Source organism: Epinephelus moara, chromosome 10 (genome assembly GCF_006386435.1).
Source record: "Epinephelus moara isolate mb chromosome 10, YSFRI_EMoa_1.0, whole genome shotgun sequence".
NCBI lineage: Eukaryota > Metazoa > Chordata > Actinopteri > Perciformes > Serranidae > Epinephelus > Epinephelus moara.
Genome location: NC_065515.1, coordinates 32,159,473 through 32,178,997, shown reverse-complemented (window position 1 = coordinate 32,178,997; position 19,525 = coordinate 32,159,473). Strand labels below are relative to the sequence as shown.

The following is a 19,525-nucleotide window of genomic DNA, read 5'->3' as shown; positions in this document are numbered from 1 at the left end:
CGTTTCGATGGTATGGAATTCAGAAAGGTTCAAATTTATTTGCTCACATATGAAAACATTATCGTACAGTCATAAATCTTTGAGTATATACATGGGTCACGGCCGTTTTCACGCCGTTTCCTGTGCCGCCTTTTTCTTTTTCATCTGTTTTCTCTTTGCCAGTTTCTTTTTCAGCTGTCCATGTTTCTGTTTCTGAATGGTCTCCTCGATTTTCTGTTTGAACTTCTTCTTCTTGCTCCGGATCTTCTCCAGCTCGGCCTTCCTCTTAGCCTCCAGGTCTGGATCCTGAAACAGCAGTTTGATCACAAATCAACAATCAACTTTAAGACCCAGTGTGTCGTAGTCAGGGGGATAAATGGCAGAAATGGAGTGTTTCCTTTAGTGTATCATCACCTGAAAATAAGAATTGTTGTGTTTCTGTTACCTAATGAACCATTTATATCAACACACAGAGTAAATCATATCCACAGAGATCACCATGTTGCACCGCCATGCTAAAGAAGGCCAGAACGGACAAACGAAACACTGGCTCCAGATAGGGCAAATCCTGTTTTCCTATTGACCGCCATAGTTAGAAGCCCCTCTGTGATGAGCAGCACTGGAAATCACTGATTGTTTTCAACATGAAACGGCTTTATTTGGTGTTTTTTACTGGTTTAAATCCCCTCCATTTGTTTTGGAGGTGGAGAGACATCTTTGGATAATTTGGCACCCAGTCTAAACCTCCTCAACAAAGGAATTTTAACCTGGAGAAGTTACAACTGGTTGAAATCTGCAGTCGTCACTGCTAGACGCCACCAAATCTCCTTAAATCTTACACGCTGCTCCTTTCATTTACCATTTGAGTTGAAGTTAATTTCCTGTAAGCATCACTTTCTGCATGTTCAGATGAAGTAGTCTGGTAAATTATTACTTTCTCCATTTCACCTATGATTACCACCACATGCTATCCAAAACCTTTACATAAATGTACAGGAAAACCTGACGCTGCAAAAACATGTTAGATCTGGTGAAACAAAAGCAACGTTAAATGGCTGTCAACAAAAAGAAAGGAACGTACCTTCCCCTCCAAGATCAGCTGTTTCCTCTTGTTGATCTCCTTTTTCTCATCGAAGTCTGTCGACTCAAGTTTCTACGACACAGAAAAGAGTTTATCATCAAGTCAATACGAGTCATTTTAGTGAGAAAATCTATGTCTAATATACACACAGCCATGACTGAAGACTTACACACTCATTAAGTCAAAGAAATGAGAATGTTATTCAGGTACTGCCTCTAACAAATCCATCATGAATATAGCCCAGAACACTCGACAGACCCAGTTAACACGAACTATCACACACTAAAATACCATGATGTGACTGAAAATAAAGAAAAGAGGCGTTCGTACTATTTCACACTCCCGTCTGGTCACGTTGACCTGGGTGAGGATCTTCAGGACGTCTTTCTCCTCCACAGGATATTCCTTCAGCTTAGTCTCTGGAGATACACCACACACATGTACACACACTGGAGGTTTACAACACACACTGGGGCCTGGTATTTACAGCTTCTTTGGGTTACCGGTAAGTGGTAAATGCTATGAAACTGTATTCTTATCAGTCTACACTGTCTATGGTTTTCCTTCCTTCCTTCTTTCTTCCTTCACGGTCAGAAAAAGCGACAAGAAATGAAAAGGGAGCATCTGTATAAAAAGTCACAGCTGGCAAGTGCTGGTAAACGTACTACCTGACCATAAGGACTTTTCTATCCTGTGTGAGTGAACACTGGATTTGCTACAAGTTTTACCCCAGATTTTAATTCAGTCTCATAACCAACTAACTTACGAATCTGTCCTTCAATGGAGTGCACCAGGTGGATGTCGTACTGCGTCACCAGTGTGATGGACACTCCGTTCCTCCCTGCAGAAGAGGAAAACCTTGTCATGTATAAGCTGCATTTATTTTGGATGTGAAATGAAACCAGAGTGAGTCACTGATGTTGGTGTTTCTGATCTTTTCACTTAACGAGGAAAGTTAAAATCTTCTAGGAAGTTATCAAAGGTTACCTGCTCTTGCTGTTCGTCCGACCCTGTGGATGTAGATCTTGGGAAGGCCGGGGGTGTTGTGGTTGATGACGACCTGGACTGTTGGAATATCCAAACCTCTGCAATTCAGAAAGAACAAGGAGGATATCAGAACAAGGTGATTTCAGACTGTCTACAGCTGAATCTCTAAGTCTGAAACTGTGTGACAACTTTACAAATGTTAAACTTTTAAAAGGTGTAAAAATGGCTGCCATCGTGCCTGAGACACGCAGCGGCTCAGCGGAGCTTCTTACCTGGCAGCCACGTCTGTCGCAATCAGGATTTTGAAGACGCTGGCCTTGAACTTGGCGAGGTTTGCAAATCGTTGTTTCTGGAGAAGATAAAGAGCAGGTGTTCATTCCGCTGGCCCCCTTTCACTTCCTTTAATCTGCGTTAATCCCTTACACTGACAGTTCCTACATGATCACAACGGCTTTAATGAGACGAATGTAATTTCAACGTCCGACATGAGCTTGTCGAGGAAAGACAGAGTCTCACCTTTTTGTCACTTGAAGCATTAAAATTCTTTGTATGTGCAAACTAAATGGACCAGTAAAACAGACTCTGATACAGAGTCCCTTATAACCCTAAAAACATCCTAGAGCAGGCCTCCCTTTACTGTTTTCTCAGTGACAGACTCAGTTCAGAGCTGAAAAAGAGAGCTTGTGATTTCTCACCTGTTTCATCATGGAGTGCAGGGAGATGGTAGGAAAGTTAAACTCACGCAGCATCATGGTGAGGATCTGACAGTTCCTGAGAAAGAAAAACAAACTTATTTTAAGCAATAAATGTGCTTTTCATACGAACCACACCAAATCAACAATAACAGTTACATACGCAGGGACCCCTGGATACTGACTGCACTCGGGCTTAAGTTTCATAGATAAGAAAAAAAAAACACATTTTATTCTAAATATCTGTCGACCCAAGGCACAAAATTAAAGATACACTATAGAGGATTTTCCCAAAAAACAATGTATACACTCGTACAGAAGTTATCCCTCTCAATCATCTCTTATGACCCACTAGAAGTGTGTGGTAATGTATTTTTCTGCAGAGACTCAGCCCTCTGCCTGTGTTAACTCTCTTCTGTGTTAAGGATGTCTATGGACATGTACCCCATCTGTGCTCATCTGAGGTCAGGACTTTATAAAAAAAAAAGTAGCGACCAGGTGTCAGACAGTAAGCAACGGGCATCTAAAAGAAACAGCACAGAAAAATTCCAAATATATTGAGGCAAAATGCCAAACAAGAGTGAATCTGGGGTTGGCTTTTACTTTTACTTTTCGATGGCAAGCGCATTTACAAATCATGAATAGTATACAAGGGGTGGGCGATAAATTAGTATCATGATATTTCAGGGGTATTCATTTTAAGAAAATAGAACTGCAACAAAATAGATGGTGTAGTTTACACGTCAACAGTTTGCCTTCAAATATTCAAACAAAAATGATGTCTCATTTCTTTAGTTTGAGAGATGCTGCACTGCTGCCAGAGGAGCCACTGAATGAGTTCCCTGAGCGATAACTCGCTAAAAGAGTCGCTAAGAGAAGTCCGGGGCTGTTCATGAAACATTCAAGACACCCAGGCCTAACAGCCGCCACCACAGTTTAATCCACACTACTGATGCTGTTCCTCTTTTTTGGACCACCACAGAGTCTGTAATAATTTTGCTTTCAGCCATGCTTGGGTAACAGTATGATGTCAATGTCGCGAGTATCACACTTTGAATTTTTCATATCATGTTAAAAAATATAGCGGTATTATTGTTAACTAGATGATATGGCACACCCCAGTAGTTCACCTTTAAATTTGGCAAAATGGCTAGTCAGTGTTCAAACCTAACCAACACCTCAATAGATTACCACAAATCTTTGGCTGGTGAGTGAAGCAAATCTACCAGCCACTTGCATACATTACCAACATTTGGCTAAAAATCACAACCCAATTCACCAAAACTACATCCTTAAAAATCATCATGGAGTTGAAGCAACACCATACTGGCAACACTTCAAGCTTCAAAGGCTACAAGGTTTCTTTGAGAAAACCCTGCATTTGTCACCTAGCTACCTCAGTTGGTAGAGCATGAGACTTAATTTCAGGGTTGTGGGTTGGAGCCCCATGTTGGGCAGTTCATCTATGGGCAGCAGTAGCTCAGCCGACAGGAATTTGCCTTGGGTCACCAGTTCAAGTCCCCATACAGACCCAAGTATTGAGAGTAGACTGGTGGGTGGAGAGATGCCAGTTCGCACTGCCGAGGTGCCCTTGAGTAAGGCACTGAACCTTCAAATGCTTGGGGTGCGTGTCCAAGGCAGCCCCCTCACTCTGACATCTCTCCATGTAATGCATGTACAGGTCCTGTTTGCGCTTGTATGTATTTCGGGCCTGAGTGTATATGACAACAGAGTGAAAAAAATGAAATACCCCTCTGGGATTAATGAAGTACTTCTTCTTCTTCTATTGCATTAGGATTAAGATTGTGTCAGGCATGTGATCTATAAGGTATTTTAATTACTTCTGGGCTTCTTACTTGCACGTGTTGGTGAAGATGATGATGGACCAGTCGTCATGTTCGTCAGTAAACTTCTGGATCAGATGGACGAGGTAAGCGTCCTTCACCTTCTCTGGAGTGAGGATGTACCTCTGGTCCAGCTCTTCCACGGTTCGAGTCCTGTTAACAACAATGATGTGATATGTCACTGTTCCCTGTAGTTAGTTAGACACAGATAGATTCATTATCTGTTGGCAGAGAAGTCGGAGGTTGTTCTACAGAACAGCAGCTCTAAAGCTGGTATGGATTCAGGCCAGGATTCACAAGAATTCTGCACAAGGAGAATTTAAATGTCATCGTTATGATCAGATCAGAATGCTTTCATATTCAGCTGAAGAGAGTGAGAGAAAATCTGCTCGACGGCACAGCGTTCAAAAGCCTGAGTGCTGCAGTCATGTTCAGCCTGAAGGAAATTAGACGCAACTCATTTTTCTGCCCACACCATAGCTGAGAACAATGAAGTCAAGCGGTGATAATGTTTTGTTCTGCACCCACTTTGAGTCTGCCGTCACTGGTGGTACACTTTCTGCTTCACGCCGAACACACCTGCATGAGTTTGTAGCTGCTCCCTGCACATATCTGAGCATCAGTAAATCTAGCAGAATGCTCAGTCAGCCACACTTAACTCCCATTATTTGCACGACTCTGCCTTGCATCCAAAGGCATTTGTGGGAGAGATATGCTTCAGTGATCAGTTGCACCTCAGATCAGATGACAAGCAAACTAATCTTCCAGGCTGGTGCTCCTGTTTTATAAATAACACACAAGATTTCTTGCACACAATGCATCTGAAATGAGGCACAGAAGCTAAAGCAACTGTGACCCTCAGTGTTGTCTTTTATTTTAATGAACGGACCTGAAATAACTAGTTTATTACCTAGAAAATTACCTCTGTAAACAAGGTTTTAAACACCTGTAACGTCTTTCTGTCTTCTCCCTGACTGTGGATTTTTCTAATTATTTCCACAAACAGCCTTTAGACAGCAGCAGGTTACTCACTCTGACATGCTCTCCCAGAAGAAAGGTTTGTTCATGGCGATGTTCTTCAGCTCGTGCAGAGTGTCAGTGAGTGTGGCGCTGAACAGCAGCGTCTGCCGTTTAGCCGGTAAAATCCCCAAGATCGTCTCCAGGTCTTTGGTGAAGTCAGTGCAGCCCTGCTCCAACAGCCGGTCCGCCTCGTCCATAATCTGACAAACACACAAAAGATGATGCCATGTGAAGACGTGCCATCAAATGTCCAAACCTGACCTTATTATTCTTTAACCTTCACTATACTTACCTAGTCTCCTCATACACAGATCTAACATTTCAGGCATTAATAAAATTGATTTTAACAAAGGATTTCACTTGAAACTGGTGACGTGTGGACTGACATTTGCTGTATGTTATAAACTGACTCTGGATAAGTACCTCATACAACCCCACTTAAACAGATCCAAACTGTCCCTTTAAGAATATGAGAGCTGCAGCAGAGACAGAGCGTCGAAACCTTGTCCAAGTCTCAGTTTGTGGTCCTTCCTGAACTCACCAGAAACTGGATCTTGCTCATGCTGAAGGTGTTGGAGCTGCGGATGTGATCAGCCAGCCGGCCCGGCGTCGCTACGACCACATGTGGTTGGTTGGACAGCTCCAGGGCCTGGCTCACCATGTCTGTTAGTAACACAGCAGTGACGATGTCAGCACAGAGGAGAGGTTCAGACAGAATTAAACGGTAACTGGCAGCAGTGTTTTGTTTAGGTTCCTGCAGCAGCAGTGCAACACCACAGCTTTAAAACTCCAGCAGACTTTCATAATAATCTAATAATTACCCATTCCACCAACGATGATGCAGTCTTTTAGACCCAGCGGCTTCCCCAAGACTCGAAACTGCTCTGCAATCTGATAGGCCAGCTCCCTGCATGACATCACATGTACAATATCATCAGCTGGAAATACTGGAACATATTACACGCAGTGCTTTTCATCTTAGCTAGTCAATGACAAGTGCATTACTTTTGTGACAGAAACAGATTTATTTGAAAAATGTTTTCAACTCTGTTTGTCCTAGTGAGCTGAAATGACAACCCCTCGAGTTGAAACCCTGACTGGTAAACTTTAAAGGATACAGGAAACTAAAAACATTGAATAGCTTGATGCTTTATGTGAGTTTTCTGACCATCAACTCTCAGAAATGTTGCCAGTTACTTCTATTTAGTTTCTTAACCCAAATTTGATTGCCCTTCTACATACAAATATTAATATGGAAGAAATTAAATTCTGAATCAAGGTTTTTGGGGGTTTTTTTTGGGTAAATTAAAGGTATCGACATAAATCCTAAATGTAGATTTGATGGTTTTGAATAAGACTCTTTACATCTCTTTCTCTTTATATCTCAGAAACATTATTTAGGATCTGACGCCTGGATCTAACATTCCAAGACTTTTATATTTTGATTGTTCAGTTTGAGACAAAGAGTCTTTTATTTTGAAGGACTGACACCCATGTTTTAGATCTTGAAACATTTACTCTTCTTTTTTGGGAATACCTGGAAATGAAATTATCTGAAATGACCAGTAATGAACAAGAAAAAGAACCATTCAGCAAACAATCTTACACTGAATAATAACATGATAGATAGATAGACAGCCAGACAGACAGACAGACAGATAGATAGAAAATACACACAAAACTGCTTTGCCTGAGGACAGTTATTATATACATCTACAACTGTCAAGGATTGAACTACACAATAAAGCCGCTGCTTTTTTTCCACTGAAATCCTCTGGGAGTGGGGCAAGATGCCAGTTCTGGCAAGACAAATGCGCAAAAATACAATATCTATATAATTACATACAGAAAATATAGAACAACACTGTAATTAGTTTTTCCAAGGTCCTTATTCTGAGAGACTATTTGCAGCCATTTCTTCAAAGCTTGCTTAAAATCTCTCAGCGCTTCAGTCAGTTTCAGAGATACTGGAAGTTTATTTAGTCCAGTTGCTTCTGTATATAAAAAAGGTGTTTTTGAACTTTTGAATCTAAAACGAATACAATACGTCAGGCTGCATCTTGTTGAATATGAAGCACTTAAAGTAGTTGGACAGATATTTGGCACTGACCTGGTGGGAGTGAGCACCAAGCAGAAGATGCCGTATGGATCCTCTGACAGTTTCTGCAGCACTGGCAGCACAAAAGCTGCTGTCTTTCCACTTCCGGTCTTAGCACAGCCCAAACAGTCCCGACCTGCAGGGAAAAACACAGAACACCTTTATTCACCTGCTCTGAACTTAACTGACTGTACCATGTGGTGACTTTGGAGGGTTTCTCTTAAAGAATTACAATACATTCCTCATCATGGGGCCCAACCCAATCTCCATTAAATAAATCACATTATTTGTTTTGTCTTTGCTTGACTACAAACTCGCACACTTTCAAGATCACTACTTTCACATTTTCTGATATACAGCTTATTCTGGCAAATTCGGCAGCAGTCAGATGGGACATATTTTTGATGACAACCAAGAATGTGTATTTTGAGGAAGAGTCATGGGAGAAAAGCAGCCTGGTCCCAGACCTCTGAATCTGTGGAAACATGGTAACCAGTTATAAAAAATATATATATAACCAGAAGAACTATACAGTACTAATGCTAATTTAGAGTATTAGTCAAGTGTTTACCTTTCTTAAAGAACACTAAGTTACATTTGCTATGAATACCTGTACCGTATCTGTATAATTAACTTTACAGACCGCTCATTCTGCCGTTCACAAGAAGAGGTTTACATTATAGGTAACGTTAGATAGCCTGGTGATATATTTCTACCCTTAAGACTGAGTAGAAGCTGTCTTACCTTCTAGTATAGCTGGCATACAGTTCTCCTGCACAGGAGTGGGTTTGTTGATGCCCAGCTGTTTACACTGTTTAACCAGCCAGTCTGAGAGACCCAGCGACGAAAAGTCCGCCATATTTGATTTATCTCGTCCTCTGCGGCTAGGTGAGTCGCTCTTTCTTCTTTATTTGACAAAATAATAGCTGAAATCCTCTATTTGAACGTAGAGTAAAACATCCTCGTGTGTCACATCGTTGGTCGCTGTATGATTACGTAACCGCATGACGATAACGTGCCTTCTTCACCAAGTTGTGGCAGAGTGAAGGTAGCGCATGCGCGTTGCTGCCCCCTGCTGGTCAGATGTTTTTGGCCCTGGAGAAGTTTAAAACGTGATGTTGATTACACCATAGTTTTACTTTATTTAGTTTTGATGAGCTGGCCTGTGTTTAGAGCTCACCCCCTTACCTTTAACTGTTTTAGGTATTTTAAGGTCACGTTGACGTTGGTGGTGAATAAAGTACTCAAGGGCCAGTGGCACAATACACCTCAAGGCAACTCATTTTATTTCATTGGCCATGTACAGCCCAATTTGATCTCATATGGGTCACACCAATAAAACCATCGTTAACATCAGCTCCAACATTTTCCCTTTTTGGTGTAAAGAATTACTTTTGTAGACGTCCATCCTCTTACAAAACAGATATACAGTCTGACATGTCTTAAGAAAAATAAGTGCAGTTTCATTACATGTGCATCCATCCATACATTTCCTGATACAGATTCTTTTGAACTGAAGCTGCCGGTTGACAAAATTTTGCACAATGTTTAATATCTTTAAACATGGTCACAGTATGTATTCATTGTTATATCAGATAACTTTATTCTGGTCCAGGTGGAAAAGCCTCTGAAGCAGAATTTTACATGAAGTCGGCATTGTTTAACTTGCTCCTGAAACCTGGCACCTCTTAGTCCAGTCATCTAGTGGGCCGGATTGGACCCTTTGGCTGGCCCGGTTCTGGCCCACAGGCTGTATGTTTGACAAGTCCATGTTGAGGCTTTCTCAAGAAAAAATCAGTTGCCCAAAACACGTCTCCTCCCTCAGGTCTCCTTAAAATGTTTACTTAAGTGTTTAAGGTTTTCTCCTTATCTTGGTCTTATACTCAAGGAATTCCTTAAAGTAAGTCACACTATTGCACAAAAGACTAAGGTATCACAAACTTGAATGCAAGCAAACAAATGGTTATCATGGACTGTTGTATTTTACCACTGTCAATGTTTTCAGTGCAGTACATGCCTAACCATTTTTACCTAACAAAGGAAACCTTCTCAGGGATTACGTGCAACATCCATTAGTAAATCCCTCAGTTTAGGAAAAATTAAGTTTCAGGTGTCATAAAATGACAAATTAAGGTGTTTTGCGCAACTGGCTCTTTTACTTGGGCAAAAGTAACAATACCACAGTGTAGAAATATTGCTACAGGCAAAGGTCCTGCATTAAAATTGTATTCAAGTTAAGGCACAAAGTATTAGCATCAAATATATTCTGTACATTTAATTATAATTATTGATGCATTAATATGTGCATTACTTTAATGTTGCAGCTGTTAAAGGTGGAGCTATTTTTTTATGATGTACACTGTCAGATAGTTTGTGAATTTCACCAAGGGATCAATTAAGTCTTATCTTTATTCTCAGTAGGCTAATAAATCATAATTTATTTTTGATTATGTTTTGTATTAATAATCTGAATCTGCAAACATTCCCCCCCAACATTTGTATGTGGAGCCTATGTGCGTAGTAAATGGGCTGAAAAATGGGCCCTATATGGGACTGACCATAGGTTCCATAATGGCCCCATGTCAGTTGCCATATAGGTGGGTTTACCCACGGGCCCCAGATAAGATGCCTATTTTGGGCACATACCCACCTGGTACCCAGGTAGCCCTAGCATAACCCCACTACCACAGGTAAACCCATTCATGTGGCCAACTGGCATGGGGCCATTATGGAACCCATGGTCAGTCCCATTTTACATACAAATGTCTGCTGGGCCCTTGTGTTTATTTGTTCTTTTAAATGTTATTTATTTCAAACATTTTATTGTTTATTGTTGTAATGTCTAGTTATTTATCTATAACGTTTCTGTGCTGTTCTAATCCTGTGGTGTGAAGCACTTTGGGCTTCACGATTGTATGAAAGGTGGTATTTGAATAAAGTCTGATTTGATTTGAAATGTAATGGAGTAAAAAATGTAACAGTTTCCTCTGAAATGTAGTGGAGTAGAAGTGTTAAGCAGAAGAAAATGGAAGTGAAGTACTTCAAAATTGTACTTGAGTAAATATACTTAATTACTTTCCACCACTGGTCCTAAATTAGTTTTTCGTCAGTGATTTTTAATAAGCGATTATCAGCAGGTGGCTAATGTGTGTTGTGGTGCATTTACAGCCTCCACAGCTCCAGCTGGCCTGAATGGATATTAACCTTGAACTATCACCTTAATAAGTCTTTACTGGCTCTTTGCGCTTTCCTGCTGATCACACTGACGTGCTCCTCTGACTGACTGACCTGAAGTAACTGGGGCCTGAATCACCCTCTGATGTTCATGCAGCTGATTTTTATGTGTTGGTCTGACATTCCAGAGTTAAGAGGATTGCATGTATGAGCTATGAAACTCCAGAAGGAGATCATCAATACACAAAGAAAAATATTTTGCTACTCTTTGCTGCTCTTCAACTGCCCACTTACAACTTGGATGTCAGAGCTTCCAACATGTGATGAATGATTTAGACAGGGATACACACGAAGACAAAATCACTTGGTGCTGTGGAAATTTGCATAATCTTTTGACTGAAGAACATCTTCTTGCATAAAAAATTAAAGTCAAACAATCACATTAATTGCAAAACAGCCTCTTTAAAAATGTAATCATTGGCTGTTTAGGCTTTATTTCCAGTGCTGATGATGCCTTGTTTGCCACATCATACTGGTGTTTGTCTTTCTGTGCCTCCTGCCACAGTGAACATGAAGAAGACACTTTGAGTTTGATTCGGCCGCTGCTTGACCTGAAAAAGGAGAGAAATCTTCTCCAAGCCGACCCATCTGTGTGTGCATGCTGGTGCTGCCAGAGGTGATTAATACCCTTTGTGTTAAGGCAGAGGCCTGGAGGTTCAGCTCCATCCTGCCCAGTCCATCCAGCTGTGCTGCAAACTGCCTCGGACCGGCTGAAAAGTGTCTTTCTAAATGAACACGAGGGTTGTTTGCATGTAAGACAGAGATCTGATGTTCCCTGCTGCCTCCCTGCAGCACGTAGCAGCAGCCAGCTGCATCGCTGTAACAGGCCACTGAGCAGCACGATTAGTGCACAGGAGCTGCTCCCATCGCTCTTCCACTACATTTGATCATGCCCTGCTCTCCTATGCTCACCTCATATTTATGCAAATATAGTCTCTTTTAAATCAGTGGTGACTCAAAACCAAGGCCTGTATGAATTAACGAGATGAAGTGCAGCTCCTACATGTGAAGCAACAGTGATTTTCTACAGTTTTATAAGGAGAGTTGTGAAGCTTTAATATAAAGAAGTAAGTGGGTGAAGTGCTCTCTGGTTTTCTTGTCGTCTTTTCACCAATTAGCAAAGTTTCACATTCACAAAACTCCACTTTGAAACTGCCAAAACCTTATAATTAATAATGGCATTTTATACCATCTTTTGGGTGATTACTATATTCCACACAATGTTTATATGTGCATGTGTGTGTCAATGCTCATTTGTTTCTGTATATAACATGTCAGATCAAATCAGATTTATGAAGAACTTTAAAACAATATGTGGATTTCATAAATCTTATAAATGTGATCAGTAAAAGACAATTCAAGACCCGAGCACTGATCTGATTCATGACTAGGCAAAGCATTTTATAAACTCTATCTGCCGAAAAATCACCGGAACAACCAAATTATATTTCCACAGAGCTTTCAGTGTCAGTAGTTAGTCAGGGCTGGCTCAGGCTTGCATTGAACCAGCCCCTAGTGAGGCTGATAAAGGCCTAGTCTGCCAGGGGACTTCCTAAGATACATTGAGCTCCTGTCTTCTCCTCTATTTCTCTCTTCATTTACAAATATTCATGTCCCATTTATGCATGTTACTAACTTGGCTTCTTACCCTTCTGCTTTCTCCTCTTGGAGGTTCTCACAGATCGGGGTTGCACCTGGATTGTGGTTGTGCTGCTGCTGTTGTCCTGCCTGATCCCTGCTACTACTGCTATTAGTATTAGTCCTACTTTTTCTAATATTATTATCATACATATGATTATTATTGTTACACATACATACTATCATATATTAATGTATACATACAAGATATCTTGTCCCTGTATAACCAAAGTGAGAGCTGCGTTTGCATTCTCAGTGTAAAGTCAAACGCGTTCAAGGGGGTTCTCCCTTGTCACCGATACTGTTTGTGATTTTCATGGACAGGATTTCGAGGTGCAGCCGCGGAAAGGAAGGGGTCCTGAACCACATCATTTACTTTTTGCAGTTCCGTTGGTTTCATCACACCGTGACCTCCAGCATGCACTGGGGCAGTTTGCAGCCAAGTGCGAAGTGTCGGGATGAGAGTCAGCACCTCCAAATCTGAGGCCATGGTTCTCTGCTGGAAAATGGTGGATTGCCCTCTCCGGGTTGGGGGAGAGTTACTGCCCCAAGCAAGGGAGTTCAAGTATCTCAGGTTCATGAGTGAGGGTAGAATGGAGCGTGAAATGGATTGGCGGTTTGGAGCGGCTTCTGCAGTGATGCAGGCGCTGCGCCGGACCGCCGTGGTGAAGAGGGAGCTGAGCCGGAAGGTGAAGCTTTCGATTTACTGGTCCATCTACGTCCCAACCCTCATCTATGGTCATGAACTCTGGGTAGTGGCTGAAAGAATGAGATCACAAGCAACCGAAATGACTGGGCCTGGGAATTGGGGTCCCCCAGGAGGAGCTGGAAATTGTGCTGGGGAGAGGGACATCTTGGGTGCTTTGCTTAGCCTGCTGCCCCCATGATCTGGCCCTGGACAAGCGGATGAAAATGAATGGATGGATATAAGATATAAACTAATTAATGCTACTATAATTATTATTCATATTTTGACATTATATGGTTGTTATTGTTGTTGCTGTGCATCTCTCTCCTTCTATGTATTATTTTGTCATATGGATCACTCTAATTTTATAATGTTGATCTGTATACAATAAATATGGCATGTCTGTGCATCCTGGAAGACGAATCCCTCCTCACTTGCTCTTCCTGAGTTTCTTTCATTTTTTTAAAAGGGTTTTTTGGGGTCCTATATTGTAAAGCCCTCTGAGGCAACTAGTGATGTGTGATGTTGGGCTATAAAAATAAAATAAAATTAATCTGAGCAGTGTATATTACTTTTATTGTGTGCTTTTTTTTATTTTGATGTGGATAATGTTCGGTGTGAGATTTAAAGGGTCATATCTTTTGTCAGGTTTTCTACAGTTCTGTTTAAACAAATATCTTTGAAACCCCCTGATGTGATGTGACTTTCAGTGAGATGAACACAGTCACTTGGTTATATAATCACTGCTATGAAATACGCTCTGCTCCCTAATGAATAGAACCGTTTTACTAACTGCATAATATTCCTGTAGGGTCTCAATGTAAATGTAGCACAGTGAGGTAAGTGAGCTTTGTGGTATTCTCACGACCAGATTATATAAATTTTTCACTGTCCCATGAACAGCAAAATATTTATTTGATTTATTAGATTTCATCCGTCATAGTGCTTCGTGTGATTACCATATAGCTCTTTATAAACAGCTTTATGTATAATATAATCTGATTTATGGTGAGATCAGCACAGTCAGTGGGTGCAGGATTGTACATCTGAGTGATTATTTGGGGAAGCTTTTTTATAGTAAACAGCCATTTGGCTTCTGTTCTTCCACCAGTATTTTCAGATGCTTCTTGTTTTTATTACGCTGCATCTCATAAATACGCACTGAGGGGGGCTTTTAAGACTGTCCTCAGGCTATTTCCACATGTAGTATTTCACATTCTGACATTTAAGTGGAAAGTGGGGATGAGGAAGATGTAGTGGGGGTGGGGTGGGGGGTAGTAGTTTGCACTGTGGCCATCAGATGGCGCTTAAGAGGCTCCACGGTCCTACAGATAGAGTTGAATGGGATCCCAGTGATCTGCCACAGAGGCGGGAGGGGAGTGCTGCACAAGTCCTGGACGAGGTTTGAGCCAAAAGCCCTGTGCTGCCTGACTTTTATCGGCATTCCTCCGCCTGTCCGACCCGCAGGACGGAGCCTGACGGGTCACGGTGCGTAATTACGCACGGGGACGACAGATCCGCGGTGTTGTTGGCGGTGGAAACCCACCGGTGGACAAAGGAAGGCAGACAGACTGGAGTACAACTGACTTGAGAGGAGAGGAGTACTGTTGGAGGGGAAACGGGGGGAATCTGGAGTCGGAAGTGATTTGTCTTTTTTTTTTTTTTTTTTTGGAAATGTAAGTTTCGTCAGGATATCGGAGAAGAAGTGAATCCGTTTGGAAACCGCTGAGAAAAGGACAAAAAGTGGGTTTGTGTGTGGAATCAGTCCCCTACACAGCATCTAGATCCTCAGAGCATGGGGTAAGTTAGACATTTGTGTGTGAAATGTGCAGCTGGCGCACTCCTGCTGTCTGGAAGTGATTTGTTCAAATGGCGAAACGCTCACAAAGTGAAGTTTGTGGTGACTTGTGGGAATTTTCTGAGCTCGTGCTTGTTTGGTCCAACCAAAGCCTGTCGATCAGATCAACACCAGTTCACATGTGACACTGCATTGTTTTCTTTGTGTACACTCTGGTGGACATTACCGAGAGAGGAGTCCTTTATGTGTGAACCGCAGAGCTCGAGACCCAGTCTGATGTCCGTTTACACCCTAATGACACGTGTGACCGTAAAAAGGTCAAACTCATATGTTGACCGACCATGGCTGCATTACATGAAACTATGTGTCTGATACACACACACACGGGTTTAATAAAATGTAATCACATTTTTATGGTCATATGACAAAATAAGCAGATTACTCATGCATCCTGCAGCGAACAGACTTACTGTGATTTCCTGTTCTCTATTCCTCTATTTACACACACACACACACACACACACACACACACACACACACGTTCCCTGGGCCAAATCCAGGTCGTCTGTTGTGCAGGGGATCCTGGGTGGGTTTGCTATGGGAAGCCCCTGGTGTCAAACCGTGGTCATTCTCATTAGCTGCATATGTGTGTGTGTTGAATTATACATGCAGGCCTTCAGCTCTGTTCAGACACACCTGAACCCGCCTCACATTACCAGAGTCCATGCTGTCGGCGGGTTTAGTGACACTTGAGTTGAGTTGCTTCTCAGATGACTGACTGAGATCAGTATTAGAGCGTCCTCAGTGCTCTGTTATCTCTATTAGGCTTTGACTGATGTGCTTTTGGAAGAACATTATTTATACACGCATGCAGTTTGGCTGTATTCCCTTTTCAGTGACACTTAAAATACATTGCATGCAAAAAACAGTTTTATTATAGACGTATGGTCCATTTACTTACAACTTACACTACATAAGAAGGTGTCATTGGGATGTCCAAATTGCAGCATAGTCTTAGTACTCCCCTGTTTGTATTGGTTGAGAACTGGTTCCAAATTGGAATCGCATACCTCCAAGTTTATCACTTCCTTTTATCAATGCCGGCATGTTTTTCTCATAGTTGCACAATGCAAAACAGTGGTGTCAAACTCAAGCGTCTGCACCTCTGGAAATTTGTAAGCTAAAATGAAGCTTAAGAAAGATGACAAAAGTGCTGCCATAATGTTTGTAAAATAGTAATTTTAAGTAAGAGTGGAAAGACCAGCTCTATGCTGAAGCATCTTTCTATGCGGCATGGTCTTAAATTCAAGGAAAGACACTACTCATGAGTGTCACTGCTTCCCAGCAGGGCAGCGTCTGTTACCAATGGTGAATATCATGTTATAGTAACATTAACACGTTTTTTCTTAGCACAGTGGAGCTTTTGCACACCTGAATCACATGCATGCCCTTTTTCCTAGTTTGTTTATACACTGTGTTCAGACACAGGGTTGATAAAACATTGACTACTTTTTTTCCCACACATGTAATTGATCAGGAACCAATAAAGGAATCAATAAACAATCTGGCTCATAAGCAGAATCGGTAACAGGCATTGGTATCAATAAAATCTCATCAGTTCCCATTCGGACCCGTTTGTTGCCCAAACTGCAACAATAGCTTCAGTTGCTGCTTCCCGCCAAAGACTAGAAAGTGTGTCCTTTGATTGTCCTCAAGACCAGACTGAAGACGTGTCTCCCCCTTAGATGAGTCACACAGAAACTAATGGTGCATTCAGGCGGTCCTCAACAATTTATTAAGTCAAATTTCCAAGTGCACCACCTGGGTGTTGCTCTCATATAACCAACAGAGTGGTAAATACCTGAGTTTAGATGTCCCGCTTCAGCATGGGCGACTTATTGGTGAAACTGTATCAGGATTCTTAAAAATATCTCAGTCTAGTTCCATATTCCACATGTACAGAGACTGCAGTACTTTAAGACAAGTGATCTGAGTTGACTACACACAGCTCTTTAGCACCTGGGGTTCAGTGCCTTGCTCAAGGGCACCTCGGCAGTGCCCAGAAGGCAAACTGGCACCTCTCCAGCTACCAGTCCACGCTCCACACTTGGTCTGTACGGACCCATGAGCTGTCAACCTCTGGTTCCCATATGGACTGAGCTACTGGTGCCCCAGTTATGCATGGATATGTTTATGGATGTGTAAATGAGTGTGGCATAGACCAAGTTGGTATCCGCAGCACATACTGTCACTGTGCCACAGAAAGCTTCAGGTAGACTGTGCCCTTTCAAGTGGTGTCATTGGCACACCACCACCCATACAAACCTGCTGTTTAACATCTGCACCCAAGTGGGAATGCTGTTCCTTTGACAGACATCTGGTCTGATGGCTTGTGTCTGATGCTTTTACACAGTCAGAGCTTAGACCAGACATCAGCTCGGCTTCACCCCTCTGTGGTGACTACATGCAGCTTAGTTAAATCACCTGGTCCAAATGAAAGTCATGAAGGACCTGTGGGCCACCGTGCGCACTCAGACAGAAATCTGAACAACTCTTGACAGATGGAGACGGCACGTAGCCGCTCTGCCCTCTTGACAGAGGTGAGCGCCAGGAGGAGTCTTGATTAACAACCACTTCAGGTCCATAAACAAAATGAGTGTTGAGTGCGCAGGTGCTCTCATGCTGTGTACAGCTTGTCTTAAGGTACTTATTAAACATATCACCTGACCCATGAAGGTCCCTGTACAAATACAATATGTCATTTGATGGAGAGAGAGTCTTGATTTAATAGAGATCCTCTATTTTTCTGTAACAGGCTGCTGTCAGCTTTCATTATTTACAACCCGCAGCAGCAGCTTTTCGATCCATTCAGTTAAATTATACATATATCAGAAGCTGATGACCACATGAAAGCAAATACCTGTTAAACACAAAGTGACCATGTCATATATTCTCTGAATTCAGAGCCCTCTCCATTCCAATGGACATAACTTTGCTAGGATGTCTAGATCTATGATTATTGTCATCTGACTCCACCCAGGCACACATAATTATTTATTTGTATGTCTGTTAGCCAATCACAGAATTCAGTATTATCTAAAGTGGATTGCAGTGAGCCACGTCCCCTTTTTTTTATCAAGCATGGCCGACTGTGAGGCAACGAGGAAGCCAAGGCACATTTAAATCTATTTATCTTATTGTTTAAGTACATTATTTGTGTTTAAACTGTGTTTAAAGTAAACATAAAATGTCAAAAAATCATATGAAAGACTGAACTTTTACTCTGGATTTTTTTTTTTTTTTAAAAAAACACTCATCCATTGGAATAGACAGTAGATCTGAGTGTCACCGGGAATTAAATAAAGAAATACTGTTCTAATTTGTTCTAATGCATTCACTTTATTCATTTATATCAGTTAACAATTGATGAAAAATAAATAAGCTTATATTTTTGTTGGAAAAAAAGCTCTGTTAAGACCATTTACTGTTATATTTACTGTTAGGTGGTTTCTGCCTTAAGATTCTCCCAAAAAAATAAAACATAATTAAGTATCCTAATTAAAAAAATGCTAATGATTCATGAGTGCATTAGAGTAGAAATCCACCATAACAATATTTTGTGTGTGTGTGTGTGTTTGGAACATATTGTTTCTTAATGGGTAAAGAGGACCGCTCGAATGCACCAAATGAACGTTGCAATTGATTAAGGAACGCTGAAGGCAGTGAGTGATTCACCAGAGGTCTGCTCCAAATTTGTGCCTAAAAAAGCTGCATTTCCTGGTCACATTTAATGATAATGATAATAATGCATTTTATTTATAGGCGCCTTTCAGAGCACTCAAGGACACCTTACAAAACACAGTATAAATAACAAGCAGCAATGTATCCATAGATGATAATTGTATTAACTGGTTGGTGTTTTTATGTTTGAAAGAGCTATGAATGATGTTTGTGTAGTTTGTTTATTTTTAGGGATGCATGATAATATCAGAACGTCATTGGTTTTGGCCGATATTGGCTTTAAAATGAATCAGAATTGGCCAACATGCTTTTTCTTATTTTGCGCAATGCATAAATATTATATATATTGAAAAGTATTGTATTTCATGTTCATCCGCTGGTGGGCCATCATGATAAGAGTATGCATGCATAATATGATGTTAATTCCACTACACAAGAGACTTTATGATCACTAATATTAGCTGGTGAAAAAAGTGGATATATCGATATCAGTATCGGTTATCGGCCAAATAAGTTGTTACATATCGGGTATCGGCAAAATATACATTATTGTGCATCCCTATTTATTTTCTCAGTGAAAATAAGGTGCTTTTCTCTTAGTTGATCATTGCCATTTAAGCACATTTCCACTTAACTGAATTAAAGTTTCCACCCTCAGTCTACTTGTTGTATGAGGTGTAGCTGCACTGTGTTGAAAAATGTCATTATTGGATTGGCGTTCGGTA

At 41.2% G+C, this 19,525-nt stretch overlaps 2 protein-coding genes across 2 annotated transcripts in view; one reads left to right on the top strand and one right to left on the bottom strand.

The window, feature by feature from the left end:
- Window positions 1-2: 2 nt before the first annotated feature.
- On the bottom strand, window positions 3-8,720 carry ddx49 (DEAD (Asp-Glu-Ala-Asp) box polypeptide 49). The gene is made up of 13 exons (XM_050054052.1): window positions 8,446-8,720; window positions 7,714-7,837; window positions 6,425-6,510; window positions 6,145-6,266; window positions 5,616-5,803; window positions 4,596-4,736; window positions 2,743-2,818; window positions 2,320-2,396; window positions 2,048-2,145; window positions 1,827-1,901; window positions 1,391-1,479; window positions 1,061-1,132; window positions 3-285 (listed from the first exon to the last, which is right to left on the bottom strand). The coding sequence occupies exons 1-13, from the start codon at window positions 8,558-8,560 to the stop codon at window positions 109-111; spliced, it is 1,440 nt and encodes a 479-aa protein (XP_049910009.1). The 5' UTR covers window positions 8,561-8,720; the 3' UTR covers window positions 3-108.
- A 1,552-nt stretch (window positions 8,721-10,272) lies between these two features.
- The window catches only part of LOC126396937 (homer protein homolog 3-like), an 81,513-nt gene continuing 72,260 nt past the window's right edge, over window positions 10,273-19,525 (top strand). The window contains 4 exon segments of the mRNA XM_050055324.1: window positions 10,273-10,298; window positions 14,513-14,611; window positions 14,613-14,749; window positions 14,992-15,061. Coding sequence (XP_049911281.1) covers window positions 10,273-10,298; window positions 14,513-14,611; window positions 14,613-14,749; window positions 14,992-15,061 — 332 coding nt within the window.

Excerpts from the sequence above, each read along its gene's own strand:
- ddx49 (XM_050054052.1), bottom strand. The coding sequence starts at position 8,560 with ATGGCGGACTTTTCGTCGCTGGGTCTCTCAGACTGGCTGGTTAAACAG. Across the intron at positions 6,511-7,713 it reads TTGGTGCTCACTCCCACCAG|GGAGCTGGCCTATCAGATTG; the intron begins GTCAGTGCCAAA and ends GATGTCATGCAG. Across the intron at positions 286-1,060 it reads AGCTGATCTTGGAGGGGAAG|GATCCAGACCTGGAGGCTAA; the intron begins GTACGTTCCTTT and ends CTGCTGTTTCAG.